At 52.2% G+C, this 22,467-nt stretch overlaps 7 protein-coding genes across 7 annotated transcripts; 3 read left to right on the top strand and 4 right to left on the bottom strand.

The window, feature by feature from the left end:
• The first annotated feature begins 358 nt into the window (after positions 1 to 358).
• Positions 359 to 2,585, top strand: BDW47DRAFT_85051 (GMC family oxidoreductase). The gene is made up of 2 exons (XM_024820034.1): positions 359 to 775; positions 884 to 2,585. Exons 1-2 carry the CDS (start codon positions 529 to 531, stop codon positions 2,263 to 2,265), a joined length of 1,629 nt encoding a protein of 542 aa, XP_024667984.1. The 5' UTR covers positions 359 to 528; the 3' UTR covers positions 2,266 to 2,585.
• A 184-nt stretch (positions 2,586 to 2,769) lies between these two features.
• Positions 2,770 to 4,681, bottom strand: BDW47DRAFT_113042 (N-acetylglucosamine-6-phosphate deacetylase). Its single transcript, XM_024814301.1, has 2 exons — positions 3,962 to 4,681; positions 2,770 to 3,899 (listed from the first exon to the last, which is right to left on the bottom strand). Exons 1-2 carry the CDS (start codon positions 4,331 to 4,333, stop codon positions 2,961 to 2,963), a joined length of 1,311 nt encoding a protein of 436 aa, XP_024667983.1. The 5' UTR covers positions 4,334 to 4,681; the 3' UTR covers positions 2,770 to 2,960.
• Positions 4,682 to 5,304: 623 nt separating this feature from the next.
• BDW47DRAFT_113041 (uncharacterized protein) lies at positions 5,305 to 5,793 on the top strand. The gene has a single exon (XM_024814300.1). It carries the CDS (start codon positions 5,469 to 5,471, stop codon positions 5,715 to 5,717), a length of 249 nt encoding a protein of 82 aa, XP_024667982.1. The 5' UTR covers positions 5,305 to 5,468; the 3' UTR covers positions 5,718 to 5,793.
• Positions 5,794 to 6,196: 403 nt separating this feature from the next.
• On the top strand, positions 6,197 to 8,290 carry BDW47DRAFT_85039 (unc-93 family MFS transporter). Its single transcript, XM_024820033.1, has 3 exons — positions 6,197 to 7,574; positions 7,624 to 7,719; positions 7,787 to 8,290. Exons 1-3 carry the CDS (start codon positions 6,367 to 6,369, stop codon positions 8,025 to 8,027), a joined length of 1,545 nt encoding a protein of 514 aa, XP_024667981.1. The 5' UTR covers positions 6,197 to 6,366; the 3' UTR covers positions 8,028 to 8,290.
• A 130-nt stretch (positions 8,291 to 8,420) lies between these two features.
• Positions 8,421 to 11,273, bottom strand: BDW47DRAFT_134687 (S10 family peptidase). Its single transcript, XM_024818144.1, has 10 exons — positions 10,418 to 11,273; positions 10,259 to 10,363; positions 10,091 to 10,207; positions 9,918 to 10,041; positions 9,843 to 9,858; positions 9,677 to 9,793; positions 9,575 to 9,625; positions 9,360 to 9,513; positions 9,201 to 9,259; positions 8,421 to 9,137 (listed from the first exon to the last, which is right to left on the bottom strand). Exons 1-10 carry the CDS (start codon positions 10,764 to 10,766, stop codon positions 8,571 to 8,573), a joined length of 1,659 nt encoding a protein of 552 aa, XP_024667980.1. The 5' UTR covers positions 10,767 to 11,273; the 3' UTR covers positions 8,421 to 8,570.
• A 1,256-nt stretch (positions 11,274 to 12,529) lies between these two features.
• Positions 12,530 to 15,292, bottom strand: farB1 (putative C6 transcription factor (Ctf1B); the record flags this gene model as incomplete). The annotated part of the gene is made up of 2 exons (XM_024816994.1): positions 12,530 to 14,924; positions 15,027 to 15,292. 2 exons carry the CDS (start codon positions 15,290 to 15,292, stop codon positions 12,530 to 12,532), a joined length of 2,661 nt encoding a protein of 886 aa, XP_024667979.1.
• A 4,297-nt stretch (positions 15,293 to 19,589) lies between these two features.
• Positions 19,590 to 22,195, bottom strand: BDW47DRAFT_113033 (uncharacterized protein). Its single transcript, XM_024814299.1, has one exon. The coding sequence runs from the start codon at positions 22,063 to 22,065 to the stop codon at positions 19,786 to 19,788; it is 2,280 nt and encodes a 759-aa protein (XP_024667978.1). The 5' UTR covers positions 22,066 to 22,195; the 3' UTR covers positions 19,590 to 19,785.
• Between the last annotated feature and the right edge of the window lie 272 nt (positions 22,196 to 22,467).

Below are 22,467 nucleotides of genomic sequence, written 5' to 3'. Positions count from 1 at the left end.
GCGCTCGTGCCGTGGCGTCCTTTAGCGTCTGTCCTCGTGCGGAGTGACGTCGTCAACAAAGACCGGGGATCCCTCAGAGTATGCGACAGAAGACTCCGCAGTGGATGGCGAAGAAAGACAGAGAAAAGACAAACCTCTCCTATACGGCGCGATTATAACACCTCGGTACCTACCTCCGTAAAGATAAACCAATTCAATAAATCTATCCCCAAAATGGACGTGTTATCTAATAAGAACGTACAGTCCACGGCTCCACGCGGTCCAAGAACCTCATCCATTGGGCCATTTTCGGTCTCCTCTAGGGCGGTGGAGAAATGATTGAAAAAAAAAAAAAAAGAACCCGAAATGGTCTGATGCTTCGGTGGAAATACGGTCATTCAATCACCGCCATTTTCCGGTGGTTTTTTTCTAATACTTTCTTCCTCCTCTTTTGATCCTTCACCATTTCTCATCTGATCCTCTTCCACCCCTCACTTCCCTCTCCTTCTCTTTCGCGCTCCCTTAGTGGACAAAAGGCCTTCATTCAACATGGCTACCACCAACGAGTTCCCCGCGAGCGACGTCAACAGCTACGACTATGTCATCGTCGGCGGTGGCACGGCCGGCTGTGTCATTGCCAGTCGGTTGGCGCAATACTTGCCCAACAAGCGCATCCTGGTCATTGAGGGTGGCCCCAGTGACTTTATGGATGATCGCGTTCTCAACCTCAGGGAGTGGCTCAACCTACTCGGAGGCGAGTTGGACTACGATTATCCCACCGTCGAGCAACCTATGGGTATGTCTTCATTCTTGATCTTTTTGGTGCTACCATTAGTCGGAGAAGGGGATCTCCATCAAGGAAGGTTTCTTATTGTATCTAATTTGTTTTTTAAACTTTGAACAGGCAACAGCCATATCCGCCACTCGCGTGCCAAAGTCCTTGGTGGCTGCTCCAGCCACAACACCCTCATCTCCTTCCGTCCCTTCGAATATGACTGCAAGAGGTGGGAGCAACAGGGTTGCAAGGGCTGGTCCTTTGGGACCTTCACCCGCCTCTTGGACAACCTGCGCAACACCGTCCAGCCCGTGCATGAACGCCACCGCAACCAGTTGTGCAAGGATTGGATCCAGTCTTGCTCGTCCGCCATGAACATTCCCATCATCCCGGATTTCAACAAGGTCATTCGCTCCGAGGGAGAGCTGACCGAGGGCGTTGGTTTCTTCAACGTGTCCTACAACCCGGACGATGGCCGCCGAAGCAGCGCCAGCGTCGCCTACATCCATCCCATCCTGCACGGTGAGGAACGTCGGCCGAATCTGACCATCCTCACCAATGCCTGGGTGTCGCGTGTGAACGTGGAGGGCGATGCCGTGACGGGCGTCGACGTGACCTTGCAGTCGGGTGTGAAGCACACTCTGCGCGCCAAGAAGGAGACCATCCTCTGTGCCGGTGCCGTGGATACCCCGCGACTGATGCTTCTGTCCGGCCTGGGCCCCAAGGATCAACTGACGTCGGTGGGTATCCCGGTGGTCAAGGATCTTCCCGGAGTCGGTGAAAACCTGCTCGACCACCCGGAGACCATCATCATCTGGGAGCTCAACCGCCCGGTTCCCCCCAACCAGACCACGATGGACTCCGACGCTGGCATCTTCCTGCGCCGGGAGGCTCCCAACGCCGCCGGCGATGATGGACGCGCCGCCGATGTCATGATGCACTGCTACCAGATCCCCTTCTGCCTCAACACCGAGCGCCTGGGATACGACACTCCCGTGGACGCCTTCTGCATGACCCCCAACATCCCCCGCCCCCGCTCGCGTGGTCGCATCTACCTGACCTCCGCGGACCCCACGGTGAAGCCGGCGCTGGACTTCCGCTACTTCACCGATCCCGAAGGCTACGATGCCGCCACCATCGTCACCGGGTTCAAGGCCGCCCGCGAGATCGCCAAGCAGTCGCCATTCAAGGACTGGATCAAGCGGGAGGTCGCCCCAGGCCCCAAGGTCCAGACCGACGAGGAGCTGTCCGAGTATGGCCGCCGCGCCGCCCACACGGTCTACCACCCGGCCGGTACCACCAAGATGGGTGACGTGACGAGCGATCCCCTGGCCGTGGTCGACGCACAGTTGAAGGTCCGGGGTCTGAAGAACGTTCGCATCGCCGACGCCGGCGTCTTCCCTGAGATGCCCAGTATCAACCCGATGTTGACCGTGCTGGCCGTCGGTGAGCGGGCAGCCGAGTTGATCGCGGAGGAGGCCGGCTGGAAGCGTGAGCAGCCTCGTCTGTAAAAAAACAACAAACAACAAAAACCCCCCAAAAGAAAAGAAAAGGAAAGAAGAAAAAAGACAATGATTGAAAAGTGAATATTACAAAAAAGGTACCTTATCCATTACTAAAGCTACGGTGACAGTAGCCACGGTAAAGGATATGGACAACCTAGCAATCAGGGAAGGCTTTTTGTACAGGAGTCGATATTTTTTTCCTCTTAAGGATACGTTCCAGCGACTTCAACGTTTTGCCGTTCATGTTCATGAATCATGATAGATATCTTGTATAGAAATTTGCATCGAGTGGATTAGTCAATTTGAGATAAGCTCTTGGATATGCATTGTTTGGTATTTTTTAGTTGTGAGGGAGTAGATGTACAGTGCTTCATCTAGGCATAGACCAGCCTGTGGATGCTTTCAGAAACTGACCGTTGTAAGATACTGATGTTAAAGAGACCTGTATGTTTCCGTCCTGCTTGAATAGGATGGCAACGAGAGAGTAACATGAGGGAGAAAGATAAACAAGTAGATAAATAGATATATAAATAAATAAACAAATAAAGATATATCTTTGTTTACATACATCCATAGTCACCATATAATAAAATACCCAAAGCAGAAACCAACGCTGACCATCATGCGAGACAAGAAATGCACAAGCTAGCTAGAGAAATATCCGAGAGAAGAAAACAAAACAAAAAGAAGTCTAAATACGTTCAAGCATGACAAGGCATCCCCACAGGGGTCTCAGCGCCCCCCTTCTCATTATCGTAGATCTTCGCGCCCCGTTTCCACACTTGGACCACCGTCAGCGTGGGTCCGGAGTAAGAATCCTGCACATCATCCAGCACGACCAGATCCGCATCGGCGCCCTTATCCAGTGTGCCCTTGACGCCCTTCAGGCCGAGCAGACGCGCGGGGACGGCCGTAGCCGAGTTGAGGGCCTCGGCGGTCGAGGCGTTCGTCCAGCGGCGGAAGTTGTTGACACACTCGATGAGGGTTGCGGAACTGCCGGCGATGCGATCGGATCCTTCTAGGGTCAAGCGCGCGCCGGTCTTGACGATGCGCTCGCCGTTGGTCCACTCGTAAACGCCGTCGGGGAGACCGCATAGCTTCATCGCGTCCGTGACGAGCACGAGGCCTTCCGGGTGGGCGTTGTAGGCGATGCGGATGGAGGTGGGATGCAGGTGGATTCCGTCTGCGATGATCCCGTAGTACGGGCGGGGGCGCTCGTTCTGGCCGAGCAGACCGAAGACGCCCGGGTTGCGGTGGTAGAACGGGCGCATGGCGTTGAAGAGGTGGGTGATCATCGTCGCGCCTTCCTTGGTGGCCGCTAGGGCCTGTTCGTACGTCGCGTCGGAGTGGCCAATCGAGAAGATGATATCCTGGGCGGCGACGGCGCCGATGTTGGAGACCATATTGCCGACTTCGGGGGCGGCGGTGATCATCTTCACGGACTTGGTCGGCCCCGTTAGGTTCTCCTTGCCGTAGCAGGCTACCAGGTCGTCCCAGTGGGTGGCTGCGCGCAGGACTTCGGTTTTGTGGCAACCGTTGCGGCCTGGGCTGATGAAGGGCCCTTCGATGTGGGCTCCTAGAGACTCTGCGCCATCTTCTGAGCGGTGCTTGTCTCCGGGTGGTCCTAGAGAGGGGAGGACCTAGGCATGGGGGTCAGAGTAAGTCCTTCGGGGCTATAACTGCGGAGGCTGTGACGACATACCTGGGAGTATACCTCGGGAGTCGAACTGACGATGGTTGGAAGATACGACGTGACGCCGGTTCGGGCGAGGCCCCTGTTGACTGCGCGTAGACCCTCGTCGTACTCCTCCTTGGTGGCACAGGGGACGGAGAAGTCGAAGCCCTGGGCGCCGTTCAGCTGGATGTCTATGAGCCCCGGGGCGAGGATGCGTCCGCCGAGATCGATGACCTCATCTGGGGATAGATGTAGCTCGTAGAATGCCTCCTGGTCGCGAAGGATCTTCCCGGAGAGAGAGTCGATCCAGAGGTCCTGCTCGATCAGCTCGGTGCCCTTGACGATCCGGCAGTTAGTGAACTTGGTGATCCGGGGAGGAGTCGACGCTTTGCCAGGCATGATGGGCGAAGTAGGTCGTTTGATGGATTAGAAGTTCAGTCAGTACCTGGTGAGGGAAGGGGAAGGGGAAGATTTTGGACAGAGGATGAGTCAGGAACAGAAAGCGACACAGAGAGTATATACTAGAAAATATCCGGGGGAGGGGGGGTGGTCGCGTCGTTCTGGAGGCAAAATGGAGAGAGATCGACAATGGTCCTCAACTCCACGAGGCGTTTATTGTTCTGACGTTGACGTTGCTTTCATCCTTAGGAATGTCACGTAGGGAAAGGAATACAATGATTGGACTCATCGTATTTTGGCAGGCAAAGGTCGTATGGAATTCAGACCCGGGTTTTCCACGGAATGCCATCTCATCGAGGGGAATGTTATCTGTTGACTGACTCCACCCATCATCGCAACAATGGGACCAACGCCGGTGACGTTATAAATGACCGCTGACATCTATTACTACAGAGAACGGAAGCAAAACCGGAGTATACCGGATCATACCATACCGTACATACCATACATACCATACCACAATACCACACAATACTTTCTTCCCCTCGTTCTCTTCTCTCTCTCCTCTTTCTTTCTCCACTCTCCCCCATTCATGCATCAAATTGGCCAAATCAGATGGAATTATGTGACTAAACCAGCCTAATTAGCGTACTTCCAAAACAGCATCGGCAAAGTATTAACAACAGGAAAACGCCAAGCTCCTCTCCACTCGTGAAAGAAAGGATACTACCTCGCAGCCACCGTGCCAGTTAAACTTGTTCCGGAACTCCTCCGCATTCGGCCACACTGGATGGTTACAGGCCGTCGATGTCACCGTCTCTTTGAGTCGGCTCTGGATGTGGATGCGTGAATCCTATTATGATTCCTTTCTCATCAACCTGTCTGGATTGTTAGGTTCGGCGAGGATTAGCTATGGATGTTTGGCCATTCTTTGGATTCCTGCCACCAATCAGGATCCCAAGGAACTATGCCGCGAGTGTATATTCAATCCTCGGCGTCATGAAGAAAAGCAGCCGATAAGATCCTCAAATGAAAAGAGGGGCGCTTTTGATCCAATCTAGCCTATTTGAGCTCAACATGACTGTCTCGTGGGGTCTGGTTTGAGCGTGAAAGCTCTCTCCTCATCCGGAATTATATGCTCGAACTGTGCGGATTTTGCATCTACTCTGTCTTATTTTCTCTTGTGCCTTTATCCTTCTTCTGCGTTTCTTCTTCTTCTTCTTCTGCTTTGCTTTGCTTTCTTCTCCCTTGTCTCTTCGACTTCTCGATCTGCTTTTGCCTAATCGGTACGTCTCCGGAATCTACTTTCCACTGCCTACCGGGGTCTGGAGTCAACCCCATGGGTGGTGTGGATCAACATCCCGGCTCCTCGCGTTCCTATTGAACTACCGTGGAATCGTACGTTGGGTGTTGCAACTTAGGCCCCTCGGAGAGGTGGGTCGACCGGGGTTAGAGCCTATAGACGCCTACCCCAGCCAGGACGCAACCCTCCCCAAGACCCAAAGATAAGGAAAGTTTGTCTGTGGCGCTCGCCTTATCTCTTTGCGATTGCTTGTTCCCGTCCTCGAGCACTTGACTGCTGTAGTACTTGGGAGGGATCCACCCGTGACTCCATTGACTGGCTGGATGCTACTTCTCCTTGCTGATTGCTACTTTCTCCTCCTCTCCCAAAGTTTCAACCCTCGATGCGTGAGCTGATTGTTCCAGAGGGGGGAGAACAAGGAAGAAAGGACAGAGAATAGAACTACGGATTGAGTCTATCCACCAGACGTCATATCGGAGCGTTGACTTTCCTTTTCACTATTTGTTTCGCGTTATCCCCCACCTCCCCCCTCCCCCTTGTCTTACCCCGGATTTTTATTCCCGGTGTACAACGGAACAAACATTCCAGTGGTTGATACCCTTACTTCACCTTCTGCACGATTCTTGTCGACGGTGGTGCCCTAGTGTCATCCGGTCGGGGTTGTCAATTTAAAATATCTTCCCGCCCCTTCTTCATTTGAATTCAGAACTCCCCTTAAAACTCCCACGCCATGGCGAACTCGGTCAGCGATGATGATCCACGATCGGAAAAGGGAACTGGAAGTCCCACAAACACGTCCGATGTCGAGACGGGTGGACAGGACAGCTCGGTCACCGGAAAGCCGTGGATGTACAAGCCAATCAAGCTCGGCCCCTGGACATTCCCGTGGTTCGCTTCCCCCGAAACCCAATTGATCCTGGTCTCCTTCGTTTGCTTCCTCTGCCCAGGAATGTTCAATGCCGTCAGTGGCCTGGGAGGTGCCGGCCAGCTCGACAAGACTGATGTGAACAACGCCAACACGGCCCTGTATAGCACCTTTGCCGTAGTGGGCTTTTTTGCCGGTTCCATTGCCAACCGCATCGGCCTCCGCATGACCCTCTCCATCGGCGGGTTCGGCTACTTTCTCTATGTGGCGGCGCTTCTGTCTTATAACCACAACAAAAATGACGGCTTTTTGATTTTTGCTGGTGCACTCCTGGGTGTCTGCGGGGGTCTGTTGTGGTGTGCTCAGGGGGCGGTCATGATGAGTTACCCGACCGAGCAGGAAAAGGGGAAGTTCATCTCTGTTTTCTGGGTCATTTTCAACCTAGGCGGCGTGATTGGAAGTCTAGTCCCTCTGGGCCAGAACCTGCACTCCAACACCGGTACCGTCAATGATGGTACTTACATCGCCTTCTTGGTCCTCATGGCCATAGGGTTTGTCCTTGCCTGGGTCCTATCGGATTCCAAGTACATCAAGCGCAAAGATGGATCGCGTGTCATCGTCATGAAGAATCCTACCTGGAAGTCCGAGTTGCTGGGTCTTTATGAAACCCTGCGCTCCGACTACTACATCGTGCTGTTGTTTCCGATGTTTCTGGCTAGCAACTGGTTCTATGCGTACCATTTCAATAGCGTCAATGGCGCTTACTTCGACATTCGCACACGCTCTCTGAACAGTCTTCTCTACTGGTTGATGCAAATGGTCGGTGCGCTGTTCTTCGGCCAAACTCTGGATCTGAAGTGGCTGTCGCGTCCCAATCGAGCCAAACTCAACCTCTTCCTTCTCCTTGCTATCACCATGGGCACCTGGGGGGGCGGGTATGCCTTCCAGAAGGGCTATACCCGCGAGACGGTTGAGGCCACGAAGGACTGGACCGACAGCGGTTTCGTCGGACCCATGTTCCTTTACATATTCTACGGTTTTTACGACGCTGCCTTTCAGACATGCACATACTGGTCAGTGTCCACATCCTCTCGTCTAGCCCGCATACTAATATGCTCGTAGGTTTATGGGATCCCTCAGCAACAACGGTCGCAAGCTAGCCAATTTCGCAGGTTTTTACAAAGGCATCCAGTCCGCTGGAGCGGCAGGAATGTGGCGGTACGTCCTAGACAATTACCACACAATCTCGAGAGATGAGCAATTTGCTAACAATCTAATTCCACAGCATGGACGCCCAGGGCGCACCATTCATGACAGAGTTCGCCTCCTGCTGGGGCCTCCTCGTCGGCAGCCTCCTAATCGCATCCCCGGTCATCCTGTTCAAAATCAAAGATCACACGGACGTCGAAGACGACCTCAAATTCTCCGACGAGGCCCCGCAGGACGTTGTCGGGAGCGATATCGCCCTGGAGGATCAAGAACCTGCCGTGAAGAAGGACGAGAAACGCATATCCGTCACGCAGTGAATGTTTCTTTTCAACGACTTTGCTTTCTTTGCAATGAGTGTTCCCGCATGCGTGACTTGATCCATATTGTCATTTCTATGTTTAACATCAAGAAAAGGAAGCCTTGTACATCAGTGAAAGAAGGGTGGGTGGTATGTATGCATGCGGAGTCAGTCCCTTTGTACATAATCCGATTTCACATAATCACGCGTTGTGCATCTCTGGCCGTCTGCGACGGGCATGAGGTGGGAAGTTACGATTAATCAATACATAATATTGCGAGTGTGTCATCTTTCAACCATTGTAAACTGTAATTTATATACATGTGACCGCGTAGCGTACTCCATTATCTGTATTAGTAGTAGGTAGAACGGGACTTGGGATCGCTGAGGTTGATGGAGGTTGAAGATTTCTTTTCTATCTGCTTTCCCGCTTTGTCTGGGGTAATGAACGCCTCGATGCATCAGGACATTAGCCAGCCATGTCATTACATTGACACTGCGCCGACGGCGTCATTCGCAGCCCCTGAACGGATAACAAAGACGTCATAAACGGGGAAAAGGCTCAAACACGAGCACTAGAAGTCGCCGGAGGCAGCGGCACAAACGACTCGGTGTGCGTCGCCCTCGCCGTCCCGTTCGTCTTATAGCCGCCCCAAATAGGGGTCGTACCCTGGGCGATGTCCCACCCAAAGAGCGTCCGGTTGAAGAGCTGCAGCGAAGCAGCCGGCTGATAGTAGGGCACTTCATGGCCCGCCTGGTAGACACGGGTGAAAGAGAAGTTGCCGTACTCGCGGGTCTCGCCGAACTCGACGCCGTCGACGAGGAGGGGCGCGTAGCCAGCTTTGCGGAAGTCGGCGCTGTGGGTGTAGTTCATGGCGAGGGAGACGGCCTCGCCACCGAACCAGTTGCAGATGTAGTCTGCGTCGCCGTAGATGAGGGAGATGCGGACGGGGAGGCGGAGGAGTTCTTCGAGGTCGTCGATGAAGTTGGGCCAGACGAAGTCGCCGGTTTGTTGGAAGGCGTAGAAGACTTCGTTGTTGGATTGGGTGTAGTTGATGTTGACGCCGATGGCGTTCATGACGGCGTCTTTTTTGAGGTAGTCTTCGTAGTAGGGGGGTGGGGTTGGATCCTGTGTGATAATCCTTGTTAGGGGATGTGTGAATGGTGAACTGTCTGGGGGTTTGAAGCTTACATCGGCTGGGTGGCGGATGTCGTAGACACCGCGGCCACTGTATTGGTAGTAGGGGGTCTCTGTGGACTTGGTCAGTCTTGTTTTTCTTTTTCTTTCTCCCCCTCTCGGGGTCTGTTTCCGTGCGTCCATATGTATGTCTTGGGAGAAGGATAAACTCACCAACATTATCCCTGCACATGTTGGTAGCCTCCGCGCAGATAGCAAAGTCCCCCAGCGAAGTTCTGTTCGTCGCTTTACAAGCGGCCACTTGATCCTGGCATCCATTGAGCATTCCATTCGCGAACTTCATGTAGTTATACACGGTATCGTTCAACTTTATCACATGTCAGTACTGTCTAGCGGAACTTGCATGTAACCAAGACAAGGTAACTCACAGCCTTGATGCCGTAGGTGTTCTTGTTCGCAAATTCCGGATAGTGAGGGGCCTGCATATATCAGTACCAGTGGCAAACATCTAGCTGGCCGAGGGGTCTCACCTGGATGGCTTCGTCGATAATGCCATTTATAATCCCCAGGGAGTTGAATTCGAGGTGGATGCCGTCCACGACTCCCTTGGCAATTTTCTCATTTTGCTCACGGAAATGGTTGAAGAACTGCGCTGTTAGATTTGGGTCCTGAATGGTTGGACGGATATCTGCTCACTGCTGGTCCATAGTGCCTGAGAAACATAGTTGGATTAGCCAGTAGCCCCGTGCTTTGGTAATGCTGGACACTCACCCTCCATAGCTTTCCGTCCACAGACTGAACTCCTTGGACTTGATCTTGGAGTCCAACTGAGGCAAGCCGCCCAGGAAGCCCTGCAGTACTTCCCATGTGGCATGGGCCGCGAGATCGGTTGTAGCTATCGCTCGTTAGGGCCCAGTCTTCCTCTCCAGGGTTGAAGTAATTACAAATCTTCGTGGCATTGATGATCGGATAGCGGCCCTTGATTCCATCGAACTCCTCGTTCTCAACGACCCCTGTAAACGGGTTCAGGGATCCAGCCTCTGTGTCACTGTACGAAAAGCCTACGGTGCTTCGTTAATACGCTTGGAATCAACAGGGGCTGGAGTACTAACCAACGCCTACTGGCTGCGACAAAAACAGCATGTTGGAGACTTCGCTCCACGAGTGGGGATTGACATAGGACTCAATCTTCTCATTAATCTGGCAGGGGCCCAGCTCTGATATCAAGAGTCAGTATTTCTGTCGTAAGCCACAGCTATCGCGACACGTACCTTGAAATAAGCCGATCAACGAGTCGCTTCCCGGACCGCCATTCAGCCACAGTGTGATAGGAGCATTTTCAGGATCATGGCGAGCTTCAAAGAACCAGAAGAAAGTATGCGAATCGGGCGACAGATCGACGTAACCCGAGTACGATTTCACGCCGGGCGTGGTCTCGCAGACCCCGTCCTTGCCCGGCTCCTTGTATCGAATTGTGACATTGTTGGGCGTCTGGATCGATTTCACACCGGTGGGATCTTCGGGCAACTGGCGTCCCAAAAGCGACGACGGTCTTCCAGCTGGAGAGGCCCAGCCGGCGGCGGCCAATGGCAGCAGAGACAGTAATTGGGAAGCGCGCATGGCTTCAGGGGACAGTAAGCAGCGAGGTTCTGCTTTCTAACTACCGTGATAAGCACTGACCCACTGGTTCTAAACCAGGGGCAAGAGAGGACTTTATAACTACTCAATTCTCTTTGTCCTACGACGTTTCACCCCCCCAGCCGACGCGAGGTGGGGGAAACACCTTACATGGTCAATTCTTCGACGGCACGCATGCCGACGGATCTTTGCGCAGGTCGCACGATAGCAAGGTAACATTGGCGCAATCATAATCCCTGACCTGAGGGGTTGTCGAGGTCCGGGCCCCAACGACGATGATCCATCCCTATCGTGTCCGTCCCATGGAGTCTTACTCAGTCGGAAGGTTAGCACTATAAGTGTGGAGAGAGACTAGTGCGTCGTACGCATCAGCACCCTGTCTCCCGGGATAGTGTCTGGTTCTGATCAAATCAGATGGCCGGACTGCGTTGGTATATTGCGCAGCGCTATTGTTAGGCGGGCCACTTGGTAGGGGGTAGCACGGGCGGAGATTGTTAGCACTCTGACTCAGGGATGAGGGTGAAGGTTTGATTTGGAACTGGAAGGGCAACACAGATGTTGAATAGACCCATACACTGTTTGATCGTGGAGAGTGATGGAACGGTTCCCCACATGCGGAGTTGTGTGTGGGGAGAAGAGAGAGGAGGAAAGTGAGGAGAACAGATGAGGACGAGGTCATGGGTGAGACACGGAGAGGAGAGAACTCACGTTGAGCCAAGGCGTTTCCTCCCCTGTCCAAAACAAACATCCACTTGCTTAGCTGTATGTCTTAGTGTTTATCTGCAAGGCTATCCAATACTTTTGTCTTCGTCTGTCCTCGTGCTCGGTCACTTTATGCAAACAAAGTACCTCTCATCATCATTTAGCCTTTATGGCTTGGGTAGCAACTGTTAAGATGCTTGTTTGACCTTGGCCCAGCCGAGAAGAACAAGCCTCCGAAGTTACTCCACGACTATCAATCTAGAGGCTCATTCCTCCTGTTGGCCATCTGAACCTGTCACAGCAGTCTCTCCAAGGATGACGGAATCTCCGTCGTATTGACCGGAAAACTGCTACACTCTGGATCACAACCTTCATGCTTCTATAGTAAGCGACCTACGAGCAGGGCATCACGAAATTAACCGCTTCGACCTTGACGTTGGCTGTTCAACAACGTTGACTGCGACTGTTGTTGCAGCCTCCCACAACCATCCAATAATTGATTGTCGTGCAATTATTCTGGATCTCTCTCTCTCTCAAAAGGACCTAGCTCTGCCATTCCCGTCACCTTGCCATAGAATATACACACATCCGTTGATCCAATTCTTATATACTGTTCCTCTCTTCTGTGAAAATGGGGGAAATAAGTCATATCAAAGTCGTTTATATTCTTCATCTCATGATTGATTCCTTTTTTTGGTGATATCACCATACCATCTATATACATGACCGCCGTTGCCCGTTAACTAACCATACAGTTAGAAATTAACAGAGAATAGGCCATCCCAGAAAATAACAAAACACAAAAGGTTTTTTCTCAGAAAATAGAAAAAAAAATAAACAAAGTCATAAGCTTTCCTAATTCATGTCCTTGCCCTTTTTTTCTTGGATTCGCGATTGCTGTTTGCAATGGAATAAAAGTGAGATGAAAATGAAAAAAAAAAAAAAAAGTATAACAGTCGCCTGGTAATACAATATGATATAGTGTAGTGTCACAAGAAGATAAAAAAAAAGAAAATGGAATGAAAATCGTGGCTTTCAGGGCGTTACAGGTTGAGTCCCAGATCGGTGTCCAGGTCGGTGGTGAGACCGTTGCCCTCCGGTTGTGGTGCGGCCTCGCGGGCGACGCCTAATGTGGATGCCGGGCGGTCGCCTCCCAATGGCGTTTTGTTGTTGTTGGTCTCTGGGTCGAAGCCCATCATGCCGGGGACGTTGTTCATAGATGCCAGTCCGAACCCGTTCAACCCCTTGGTGGTCGGGTTGTTGCCGCCCTGGTGGTCGTCGGCCGAGAAGAAGTCGGCGCCAGCGTCGTCGAAGTTGATCAACGCGTCGAAATCGTTCTGCGTTACCTCCGCGTCGTTGGCCAGGTCCATGAGTTCGCTGAGGCTCAGTTCGGAGTCCAGGTTGGGGATGCTCAAGGCGTCTTGGTGGTAGCTGGGGTTGAGATTGTTGGTGCTCCCGTTCTCGCTGCCGTCGGACGGGGGTGGTGTCGAGGCGAACAAGGCCGGAGGGCCCTCTTCGGCGAGGCGGCCGGCAACACCGGTACCGGTGGGCTTGGGATAGGTAAGGTCCGGGATCTTCTGGGCGAGGGAGTCGGGTGGTGGGGTGAGGGTGCTGAGGCGCGACCGCGGATCGGGGTGGTGGCTCGCGCGCGCCTGCATGTCCTGAGGCGAGACGGTGAGTTGGATGCCGGCCTTGCGGATGGCCGCTTCCAGGAAGGAGGTGGCGAAGTCGGCGGAGGCGTAGATTTCGCGCAGGCGCTGGAGGATGCGCATGCACTGGTAGAAGCGCTGAAGGCTCGTCATGCGGATGTTGGGATCGCTGGATTTGATGTCGAGGAGGTGGATGATGACGGCGGGGAGAAGCACGGTGACGCCCGTGGTCGGAAAGTACCGGGTCAGGTCCAGTCGGTGGAGGTCCTGGGCGATGTTGGTGATCTCGACTGCGGCGAAGCGGACCTTGTTCCGGGAGATATCCTGCAGCTCCGTGTCCATCGAGGGGAACGGGATCGCCGGGAGTACCTGCGGACGGTGGAGCGCGCTGGACGTCGTCAAGTACACCATCTTGAGCAGGGCCCGGTGCGAGTGCAGGACTTCCTGCGCCTCGCTGAGTTTTGCGGGCGCGGCCGGCGTATACCGGATTTCGGCAGGAAGATTGGCCAGCCAGTCTTCCAGCTCCTGGTCGCACCGGCGAACCTCGAACGTCTCCGCGGCCGACTTCTTGGGGACCAGCATCATGGTCGTCTCCATCGTACCGCCGAATTTGTGGCTCAAGACCGAATACTGGGCGGATAGGACGTGACTGACGCAGAGACACAGCTTCGCCTTCTCAATGAACATCAGCGCGAGCTCCTTCTGGTGACTCGTGCTCTGGAGGACCTCCGAGTCGCCCACCATGCTCACGACCTCGGGCGAGAACGGTTGGAACTCGAAATCGTCCAGGGTCAGCATTGGGACGTCACAGTCGTCGTCCTTGACGCGCATGGGGCGGCGCATGCCCAGCGCGATCAGACGATCGCGCGTGTAGGTGCTCCACCAGATGCGTTTCCACATGCGCTGGCGGCGGGCATCCATGCGCGAGTTGGCGGGGTCGCGATGCAGGCCGATGGTATGGGCCAGAGACAGGCTGACGCCCATCCAGTGCCAGGTGTCCTTCTGGTCGTCAGGAGTCTCGTACCAATAGGTCATCAGCAAGAGCGACTGGACGAGCGAGATGCGGTCGACCTCGTAGTCAAAGTCGTACAGCAGGCGTGCACGTTGGAAGAAGGCCTTGCGAGCCGATTTTCGGGAGCCATACCCGGCGGCCTGGAGATGTCTCAGGTCGACAAACGCGGTCCCCGCAAACATGACCGCCTGAAAAAGGAGGAGACTCATCCGACGAATGCCGTCATTCTGGGCTATCGTCTGCAGGAAATCCTCAAGGTCGAGCAGGGGCATGTACGTATGCACATAGTGGATGTAGGCCTTCAACAGCTCGTTGCGCAGTCCCACATCCGGCACCGTCAGAGCACCTTTCATGGCAAGGTAGTCGATGTCCTCCTTTTGCAACCGCGGGGGGAGGCCGCGGATGTAGTCGGGAAGGATGACACCACCCGATTGGGGATTGCCAAAGGACGGGTCGAGTAATTGCTGGATCTGCGAGGTGACATGGTGCAGCGGCATGGTCGCCGGAACGGCCGGGTTAGGCGCCATATGTCGGCGAAACCGATCGCTCGATGGGACCCTACTGGTCTGATTTTGATAGAGAAGATGAGGCATATGTTGCCCTTGATCCAAGTCGACGGATCGCAGGGATGGAGATGCCGGGGTGAAGTCTGGGAGACCATTGCATTCGCTGAGCCTTCTCAGAAGGTGAACGCTGCTGTCATCGGGAAGCTCGACGGGTGATTGGGAGTGTTGATGTTGGCCCATATTGACGCCGTCCACCTCGACACGTGACTTCCTACACAATGGCACCTATGTTAGCCATCAAGATCTCACTTGCCCTTTTTTTTGCTTTCTTATTTTCTGATTGCATTGCGGTGGTAATGGAGGGCAAACGAACTTTCTTCTCTTGCTCTCCGTCACCACACATTCTACCTGATCCAGCCGGCAGTTGGTGCAGGGGGAGCCATTTTCGACTACATCACAGCGGACTTTCCGCGCGCGGCAACAACAGCATGCCTTGGACGCCCGCCGTTTTACAGGTCGGGAGTTGGCCGAGATGCCAGCTGTCGAGGCCTTGCGTTTCCCCTTTGCATCGGTGTCCACCGAGTGGTTCGCAGTCGACGGCGACGGTGGTGACGCCGTCGTTGGCGCGAGAGTAGTCATCGTTCAGCGCGAATGTCCGTAGACCAAGTTCATGCGTGTGCGATTTCTGAAATCGAGGAGGTAGTTGATGGTGAGAGTATATCGAGATCGCCTAGTTAAAGGATGAGGAGGAAAATATGATATAGATGAGGACCGTGGAAGGTAAGAGGAATATGAAGTTAAAAAGATGTAAGAAAAAGAAGGATCCAAGCAGGTCAAGTCAAGGTGATGTGCTTGCGACAACGAAGAGTGGAGATGTGTCTGGATTATAATTCGTGTTTATTGTGCAGATAGCATGGAGCACCACGTTCTTTTTTTTTTTTTTTGGTCTGGTGGATGATGTCGTTGGTGGATTTGTGTCGTGAATTTCCTTTCCTTGTTATCTTTTGGTATGCACCTTTGAGAATTAAAAATGTTCCTTAATTTTTTTAATATTTTTTTTTTAAAGAATGATTTTTTTATACCCCGTCCAAAGGACGAAAATCAAGGGCAGGTCTGGGGGCCGGGGGAGAACCAGTGTTTAAGTAGGTGCTAGTACGTAGTCGGTCAAGGAACAGGAGTGAGGAGGTGTGGGCGTTGGGGATAATGATGAGCCCCCCAGATCCACTCGCAAGTGTTGCCTCCCCCAGACCAAGCAGAACAAACTCCGTTCAGAAAATCAAGAGAATGATTCAATCAATCAAATAACGATCAAAAGTCACAAGGGGACGCCATACCGGGTCCGGAAGGGGGCATTTCATTGGAAGAGTTGGTATGCCAGCCATGGGGAGGGAGTGGTTGACGCTAAACTGTGTTGGAGGATTAGTGGGGTTTTATCTTATTCCATTATTATATTATATTTTGTTGTATTTTTCTTTCCTTTTTGTTTCCGTTCTGTTCTTTTTTTTTAAGATTTTTTTTTGGAAGAAATCAGGTTGATACATAGTGTTAGTAAGGTACCCCGGTCGATTTAGTTTCTCCTCGTTCTAGGACGATTGAGGCTAGGATGCATCGAGATCCATGATACAAGAAGACTGAGGGATAATATAATCCTCCGTCCATGCTAAGGTCCAAGTTCGGCGGGTCGGCAACGGACCAAAGTGAACCAGTTACAGACCGCGGTTTACAATACCGACTCCACGTGCCGGATCCAGAGAGTGATAGTGATAGGTTCTTCGTGCTTATTGAGATCCACTCTGAATTCTGTAAGAAGATAATAACAGTGATATAATAACAAGAATCATGGACGGCCCCACTCCATCCACGGGGTAGTTAGTCCAGTTAGTCACAGGGACGGCGTTCAACCATCTCGGCCCGGTCACGTTACTGGCACGCCGCCACTAACTCTCTCCACCCAATAAGATGGATGGTCGTCGCGTACTATTTAGCCTTTTTGGGAATAGTGTATATTATTAGTCAGGAAATAATGGGATGGAATCCTGCAGTGCTCTCTGCGTCTTCTTGTGGAGGAAAATCTTCATTTGCGTCATTTAAGGAATGACCCGTCCACCCTAGTGTAGTCAGTTCCAGGTTGAGATTTCCCATGGGGGTTTAGTGGGTGGATGGATGGAAGTTTTCACCTGGAGAATTTTGGTGGTCTTTTTTTTTTTTTTTTTTTTTTTTCCTTTCCTTTTTCTCTCAAAAGAAAAATTATAAGTTTAAAAATTATAAGTTTAAAAAATAAAATAAAAAACATAATTCAATCAGTACATTTAATAATCTATTGTCAATGAATAAATTGAAGAAAATAAATAATATGACGATTCAATGAACAGCGGTGGCTAATGTGGCTACTTTCGTTCAACAGGTTCAACATTGATCGACCTGGCTTGCCATAACTCCCGGGGTTGACAATCAACGGGGGAAGAGCTTACTCATCGACCTGCATGAACCGAGGTCCGCAGTCCATACTAATACTACACCTCCCGAGTGTCCCAAATAAGGCACGAACATCCAGACAGATCGGATGAACCCTGTACCCTGGTCCGGTCCTTATAGAGTACCCCTATCTTTATGATTACTTTCATTATTTATCTATGATTGTGCATTGATTCTAGAAATAAAGCGGCTGGTCGTGGATAATAACGGACCAGCCAGTAGCGCCAATAACTAGAGCGGATGAGGCAACCAGATAGGCAGAGAATCCGAACGATCGTCATGACCGCCAGTTCGAATTCTTGCTTCCTGAGTCCTTCCTTCTTTTTCAAGACTAATCAGGATAATAACAGACCGGCAACCCGTTAGACAGGTCGTAGCTGAATCGGACCAGAGCGGTGCGGATGGGCCAGAAGATCCATAAGTATCTTCCAATTAATCCGCTACATCTGGACCATCACTGTCCTTGTGACCGATGAATTTTTTCCATCCTTTTGATTTTCATTATTGTATGGAGTCCACAGTAACACAGTAGTGCGTGAAATCTAAAGCAGATCGATTTCTTTCCATCGTGATCCATAGCGGCTTGCTGCGGAAGCCCTGGCTTCCCCGCGGCTCATCGGCAGGAGAGCGAGAGTCAATTTTTTTTTTCGCCGACGGCATCGGACCGCCTGCACCCGCTTCCTTTCCACTTCCACTCCGTCCTGTTTATGTCAAACCGCCACAGTAGCCTCCCCCGGGATATTTTTTTCTTTTTGGAAGCTCAAGGGAGGAAAAGTTGTGGATCGGTGGAGTTTTTACTCCTTCTGATAGCATTCAACTTCAATAATCGTGATGATCATCATGATCATCACACACAATGTATTTGACTATTTATGCTGGATTCATTAATTATGAATAGAGGAATAACCAATGGATACATAAATCAAATCATGATCAGATCAATAGATAACGAATCCCTTCCATGTGAGCATTCCATCCAGAGCACCAGACTAGGTACCTTCAAACCTTGCATACTGAAAAGTGCCGACAACGGAAGAACCTACCCAATGCAGTCCAAAGCATCGGGATGGCTGGCCAGTGCACACGACACCCGATCAACCCAATAAGAGGACCGGGAAGTCGAAGGGAGCGGTCCAGATTCGTACCTCAGGCTAGCTCGTTTTTGATACTGGCGAAAACCGGAGGATTTGAAACTTTGAAGAATGTCCCCAACATCGAATTAAAATTAAATCAAAACCAGGCCAAAGAAAGTAGGTAGAGTGTTACCCCGTAAATTACTCAATAGTGCTGGTGGACATGCAAGATGTCGTCATGGGTTTTGGAGTTGATTCTTTTCTGGTGTGGTCCACTCCGGCATCGGAGACTTGCTTTGGTAGATATCCTCAAGGTAGAATAATCCAACAATCAACAATGGAAGGAAAACAATTGCAATAAGAGATAGTAGAAGATAAAACCACTCAATCAATCAGTCACTTCATACAGAAATCAAAAAGAAACTCAAACTAAAAACCAATTAAACGACTTACCTAAGTAACTGCAGACAAGATCCAATCAAGACAGTAAAGACGGATACTGCTGTGGGACTAGCTTGGCACATCCAGACTTCGTACATAATAGACCCAGTCTAGATGAACAAATCAATTCTTTTCCCACGATATTATATCCTCTCAATGAGAGGCATTTGAGTCAGGTTAATACTAGTAGCAACTCCCACCCCCGAAAATGCCTCCCCGGACGGCCCCGGATCGATCCTGGGTTTCTTGGCGTTGAGCCTGGACCTTACTTGACTGTCTCTGACTCGGGATGTAATGCGGAGTACGGGGTATACGAGTGAATCAATCGGTGGGTTTGTGTCTATCGTGTTGTATCTGGAGCAGCATAGACTAGAGAGCAGATAGACATACTCTCTAGTACCTACTACGAGGAGAAGATACCTCCTCAACAAATTCCCACAGTCTATACCATAAGTGCCAAGTCTGAAGTACTAGACTACTACAATAATACATCTCAGCAAGAAAGCAAGACAAAAAGGCAGGTCCATGCATTATCACTAGCAATCAGCCAGCATGACTAGCCGCTGAATTGATTACCATTTCACCAATGTCATCCAACAATCCCCGCAAGATCCTAGATCCTTCCACTGCCGGACATCTGAGCGTGCGGGGGAGGGGGGGGAGCCAGCACGGAGACTACGGTCCGATGTCAAATAGTCACATCGGCGGTAACCCGATATTTTATCTCCCCCCCCCTTGCCCCTCCCTGTTGGGTCAAATTGAAGACGAGGACGGAATTGGAAATAGATCCGATTAGTATTCTCGCACGGTTGTTGTGTGGCTGTCCAATACGGGGCAGTTAGTTTCTCATAGGTCTATCTAGATAGCTATATCTATCCACCGATGGAAGAAGAGAGACAAGAATCGACGAGCAATATTCTGGAGAATGATGTAATCGGACAAATCACGGTTGCAGGATATCTTAATAAAATAATAGATAATAGATGGAATGGCGGTTTGGTATACCGTCCATCCTAAACAAAACAATGTGAAAAAAATAAGAGTAAGAAATAAATCCACACATGTAGACCGTCAAGAAGAAAACGCCATGGGAACATGAAAACATAAAATCATAACAGAACGTTCATCGTCGAATTCTCCCCCTCAAGCCCCACGTCCCATGCGCTCGATCGACCCCATAATGCCCGCCCGTCCCGGCGTAAACACCGCAATCCCCGACTTGCCGCCGCTATTCCCACGGCCGTGTCGGTTGCCCGGGGTGGGGATCTTGTTCGGCACCCTCTTCTCCCCTCCCGGGGTGACTCCCGTGCTGGGGAGTCGGATCCCGCTGGGTCCCCCACGGCTGACACTGACACTCCGTCGAGGCGCCTCCACGGCAGGTTCGCTCTCGACGGGCTCGGGGGATTCGATCTCGCGGGAGGGAGGGGGGGATTGGGTCTCGCTCGGTGCGGGAGGTTGCTGCTGCTGCGCTTGGATCGAGAGCCATTCGTCCACGGCTGCTACCAGTTCGCCCTTCTCCGCCCGCTCCATCTTCAACTCCATGCGCACCCGCTCGCCGTCGTCCTTGAGCGCTGCCATTTCTTGCTGAAGTCCCTTGATCTGCGCCTCGAGCACTCGCTTGTCAGCCTCGTGCTCGTCCTTCTCGTGGACAAGCAAGCTGGAGTCGGGTCGCGCAGCCTCGGACATCGCGTGGTCGCGCTCGACCTTCAAGCGCTCATTTTCTTCCGCAGCGGTCTTGAACTTCTTCTCCGCATCGCGCACCCGCTTCTCCCAGCGTGCCTCGTAGCTCTTCTTCAAGGCGGCAACCTTGGTCTCGTGCTTGCTCTTGTACAACGTGTGGAGCTCGCGGGCGACCTTCTCGACTGCATCCTGCACCTCGTTGGCAGTCTCCTCCGCGGTTCGGCTGCGTTCAGAGCTGCCCACGTCGCTGGGTGCGGATCTACGGGCGGCAGTCAGCTGCGTCTCGATCTCAACCACTCGGCTCTCGAGCTGATCTCTGCTCTTCTCCGCTTCTTCGACCCTCTGGAGCAGTCTCTCCTTCTCTTGTTCGCCCTCGACGATCTCTGCCCTGACGGTCCGGAGAACGTCCTCCATCTCTTGGCCCCGCCGCTGCCACTCAGCCTGGTCGATCTCTAGCGCCTCCTTGCGGGCAGCTTCGTTGCGAACCTCCTCCAAAGCTTCGCCGACGCGTCGTTCAGCATCGGCAATGGCCTGCTTCAGACTGGCCACCTCTGCTTCCTTGCCGCTGAGAGTGGCCTTGAGGGACGAAATCTCCGACATGAACCCTGACTTCAGGGACTCCAACTCGCGAGGCGTCACCGTCGGAATCGATCGGGGCGTCGGCGCGGCGGGAATGTCAAAGTCGAGCAACGAGATCTTGGCAGGGGATCGGAGTGACTCGCGGACGGTCCGCAACGGTGATCTCCGCGACGGGGAATACCGTTCTTTCTGAACGCTATACCGCCTACGCGGAAAGAAATCGTGCTGATCTGCGATGTCAAGTAGATTTGGGGTGCCACTTCCCCGTTCAAGGTCTCTCGGTTCTCTCTTCCTGGGGGTGGGCGAGGCAGCAGGGGAGCTGAAATCGAGGAGAGTGCCTTTCCGCGGCGACTTTCTCGGCGGAGTAGAAACCCCTAAGTCGTCGACTTTGCTAGGACTCTTGGGGAGAGGACCTGCACCTTTGGTGGGCGAGTTTCTCTTCAAGTCCGCAAAACAAGTCATGTCAACATTTGGAACGGCGGAAAAGGTGCTGAGATGGGTGTCTTCCATAGCGTCGTATGAGTCGTCCATTGTAGTATCTGGATCGTCGTTTCTTTCCTGTAGGTCGGTGTTTTCTCTTTCCCCGGAGGCTTCGTCATGATCCCTCTGGAGCACGGAGCTCATCCCCTCGTTAAGTTTCTCTTCCAAAACACTGTTCCCGATGTCCTTTCTAGCCATGTCAAAGTCCTGATTCTCGGCGATCCTAGAATCTTCATCTGCAAAGATACTAATCTCGGAGTCATCCTTCCCCTTTTTGTGGCGCTCATCCGTATCCTCATCCACCCCTACATCCCCCGGCAAGATTTCATAAGAGCGCTTCCTCGGCGTCGCAGAGAGTTCAGTAGTAGCGGCCGACAGCTGGCGGTTCCGAAGAGGCTGGAAGTCGCTAACTCGCTCGGGGGCATCGTACATGGAGGGGGAGCTCGAAGTGACGTGCGCAGACTCGTCTATGTGCTCTCGGTCGGCTCCGGACTCATACGCAGCGTCGTAGCTCATTTGATCGTTCGCGTTGGTATAATCGTCAACCGCCTTCTTCGGACTCGAGAAGGCACTATTCTCATCTTCGTAGTTCCCAGACTTATCCACACCCAGGTCGCTGACGCGCGGCGATTGCGTCCGCGAGTTCTGGCGCGAAGACGCCAAAGGAGAGAGAACTGTCGGCATGGCCAGGACAGTGGCAGAATATCAGAAGATCAATTCCAGCAACCGGTCTCAATAAGTAAATCCACTTTGTAAACGAAGAAAACAGGGGAAATATGCGAGGATTTTTCGGTGTGATATGACCAAGCAAACGTTGATGGTGATTATTTTGGCCTGTTGCCCGGATGGACCTTGGATGTAAACAAAGCTAAACCATTCTCGGTATCGCTTGCTGTCCGACAGGGCGGTGGAGAGTGGCAAATTTGCGGTTTCTGCGATGCTTGGCTCACCGCTTTGCTTACCGCGGATAATGTGCCTGGGGCACTGCTCTGGTTACTGGGCTATAGTTATACGCTTGCATACGTCCTTGCTTCTTCATTTGTTGGGATATCAGTCAATCTAAGCCCTCCCAAAGTGCTGGTTAGC

The sequence above is a fragment of the Aspergillus candidus genome (genome assembly GCF_002847045.1).
Source record: "Aspergillus candidus strain CBS 102.13 unplaced genomic scaffold BDW47scaffold_73, whole genome shotgun sequence".
In the NCBI taxonomy this organism is placed as follows: Eukaryota; Fungi; Ascomycota; class Eurotiomycetes; order Eurotiales; family Aspergillaceae; genus Aspergillus; species Aspergillus candidus.
Note: the sequence above shows the minus strand (reverse complement) of the source record. Positions and strands in the feature narration are given on the sequence as shown.

Bases quoted from the DNA above. Each gene is read 5' to 3' on its own strand.
- BDW47DRAFT_85051 (XM_024820034.1), top strand. From the start codon at position 529: ATGGCTACCACCAACGAGTTCCCCGCGAGCGACGTCAACAGCTACGAC. The intron at 776-883 runs GTATGTCTTCAT...AACTTTGAACAG, and splicing joins CACCGTCGAGCAACCTATGG to GCAACAGCCATATCCGCCAC.
- BDW47DRAFT_113042 (XM_024814301.1), bottom strand. From the start codon at position 4,333: ATGCCTGGCAAAGCGTCGACTCCTCCCCGGATCACCAAGTTCACTAAC. The intron at 3,900-3,961 runs GTATGTCGTCAC...CCCCATGCCTAG, and splicing joins CTCCCGAGGTATACTCCCAG to GTCCTCCCCTCTCTAGGACC.
- BDW47DRAFT_113041 (XM_024814300.1), top strand. From the start codon at position 5,469: ATGCTCGAACTGTGCGGATTTTGCATCTACTCTGTCTTATTTTCTCTT.
- BDW47DRAFT_85039 (XM_024820033.1), top strand. From the start codon at position 6,367: ATGGCGAACTCGGTCAGCGATGATGATCCACGATCGGAAAAGGGAACT. The intron at 7,575-7,623 runs GTCAGTGTCCAC...ATATGCTCGTAG, and splicing joins TTTCAGACATGCACATACTG to GTTTATGGGATCCCTCAGCA. The intron at 7,720-7,786 runs GTACGTCCTAGA...CTAATTCCACAG, and splicing joins GGAGCGGCAGGAATGTGGCG to CATGGACGCCCAGGGCGCAC.
- BDW47DRAFT_134687 (XM_024818144.1), bottom strand. From the start codon at position 10,766: ATGCGCGCTTCCCAATTACTGTCTCTGCTGCCATTGGCCGCCGCCGGC. The intron at 10,042-10,090 runs GTAATTACTTCA...AACGAGCGATAG, and splicing joins CATCAATGCCACGAAGATTT to CTACAACCGATCTCGCGGCC. The intron at 9,514-9,574 runs GTGAGTTACCTT...CATGTGATAAAG, and splicing joins ACACCTACGGCATCAAGGCT to TTGAACGATACCGTGTATAA.
- BDW47DRAFT_113033 (XM_024814299.1), bottom strand. From the start codon at position 22,065: ATGCCGACAGTTCTCTCTCCTTTGGCGTCTTCGCGCCAGAACTCGCGG.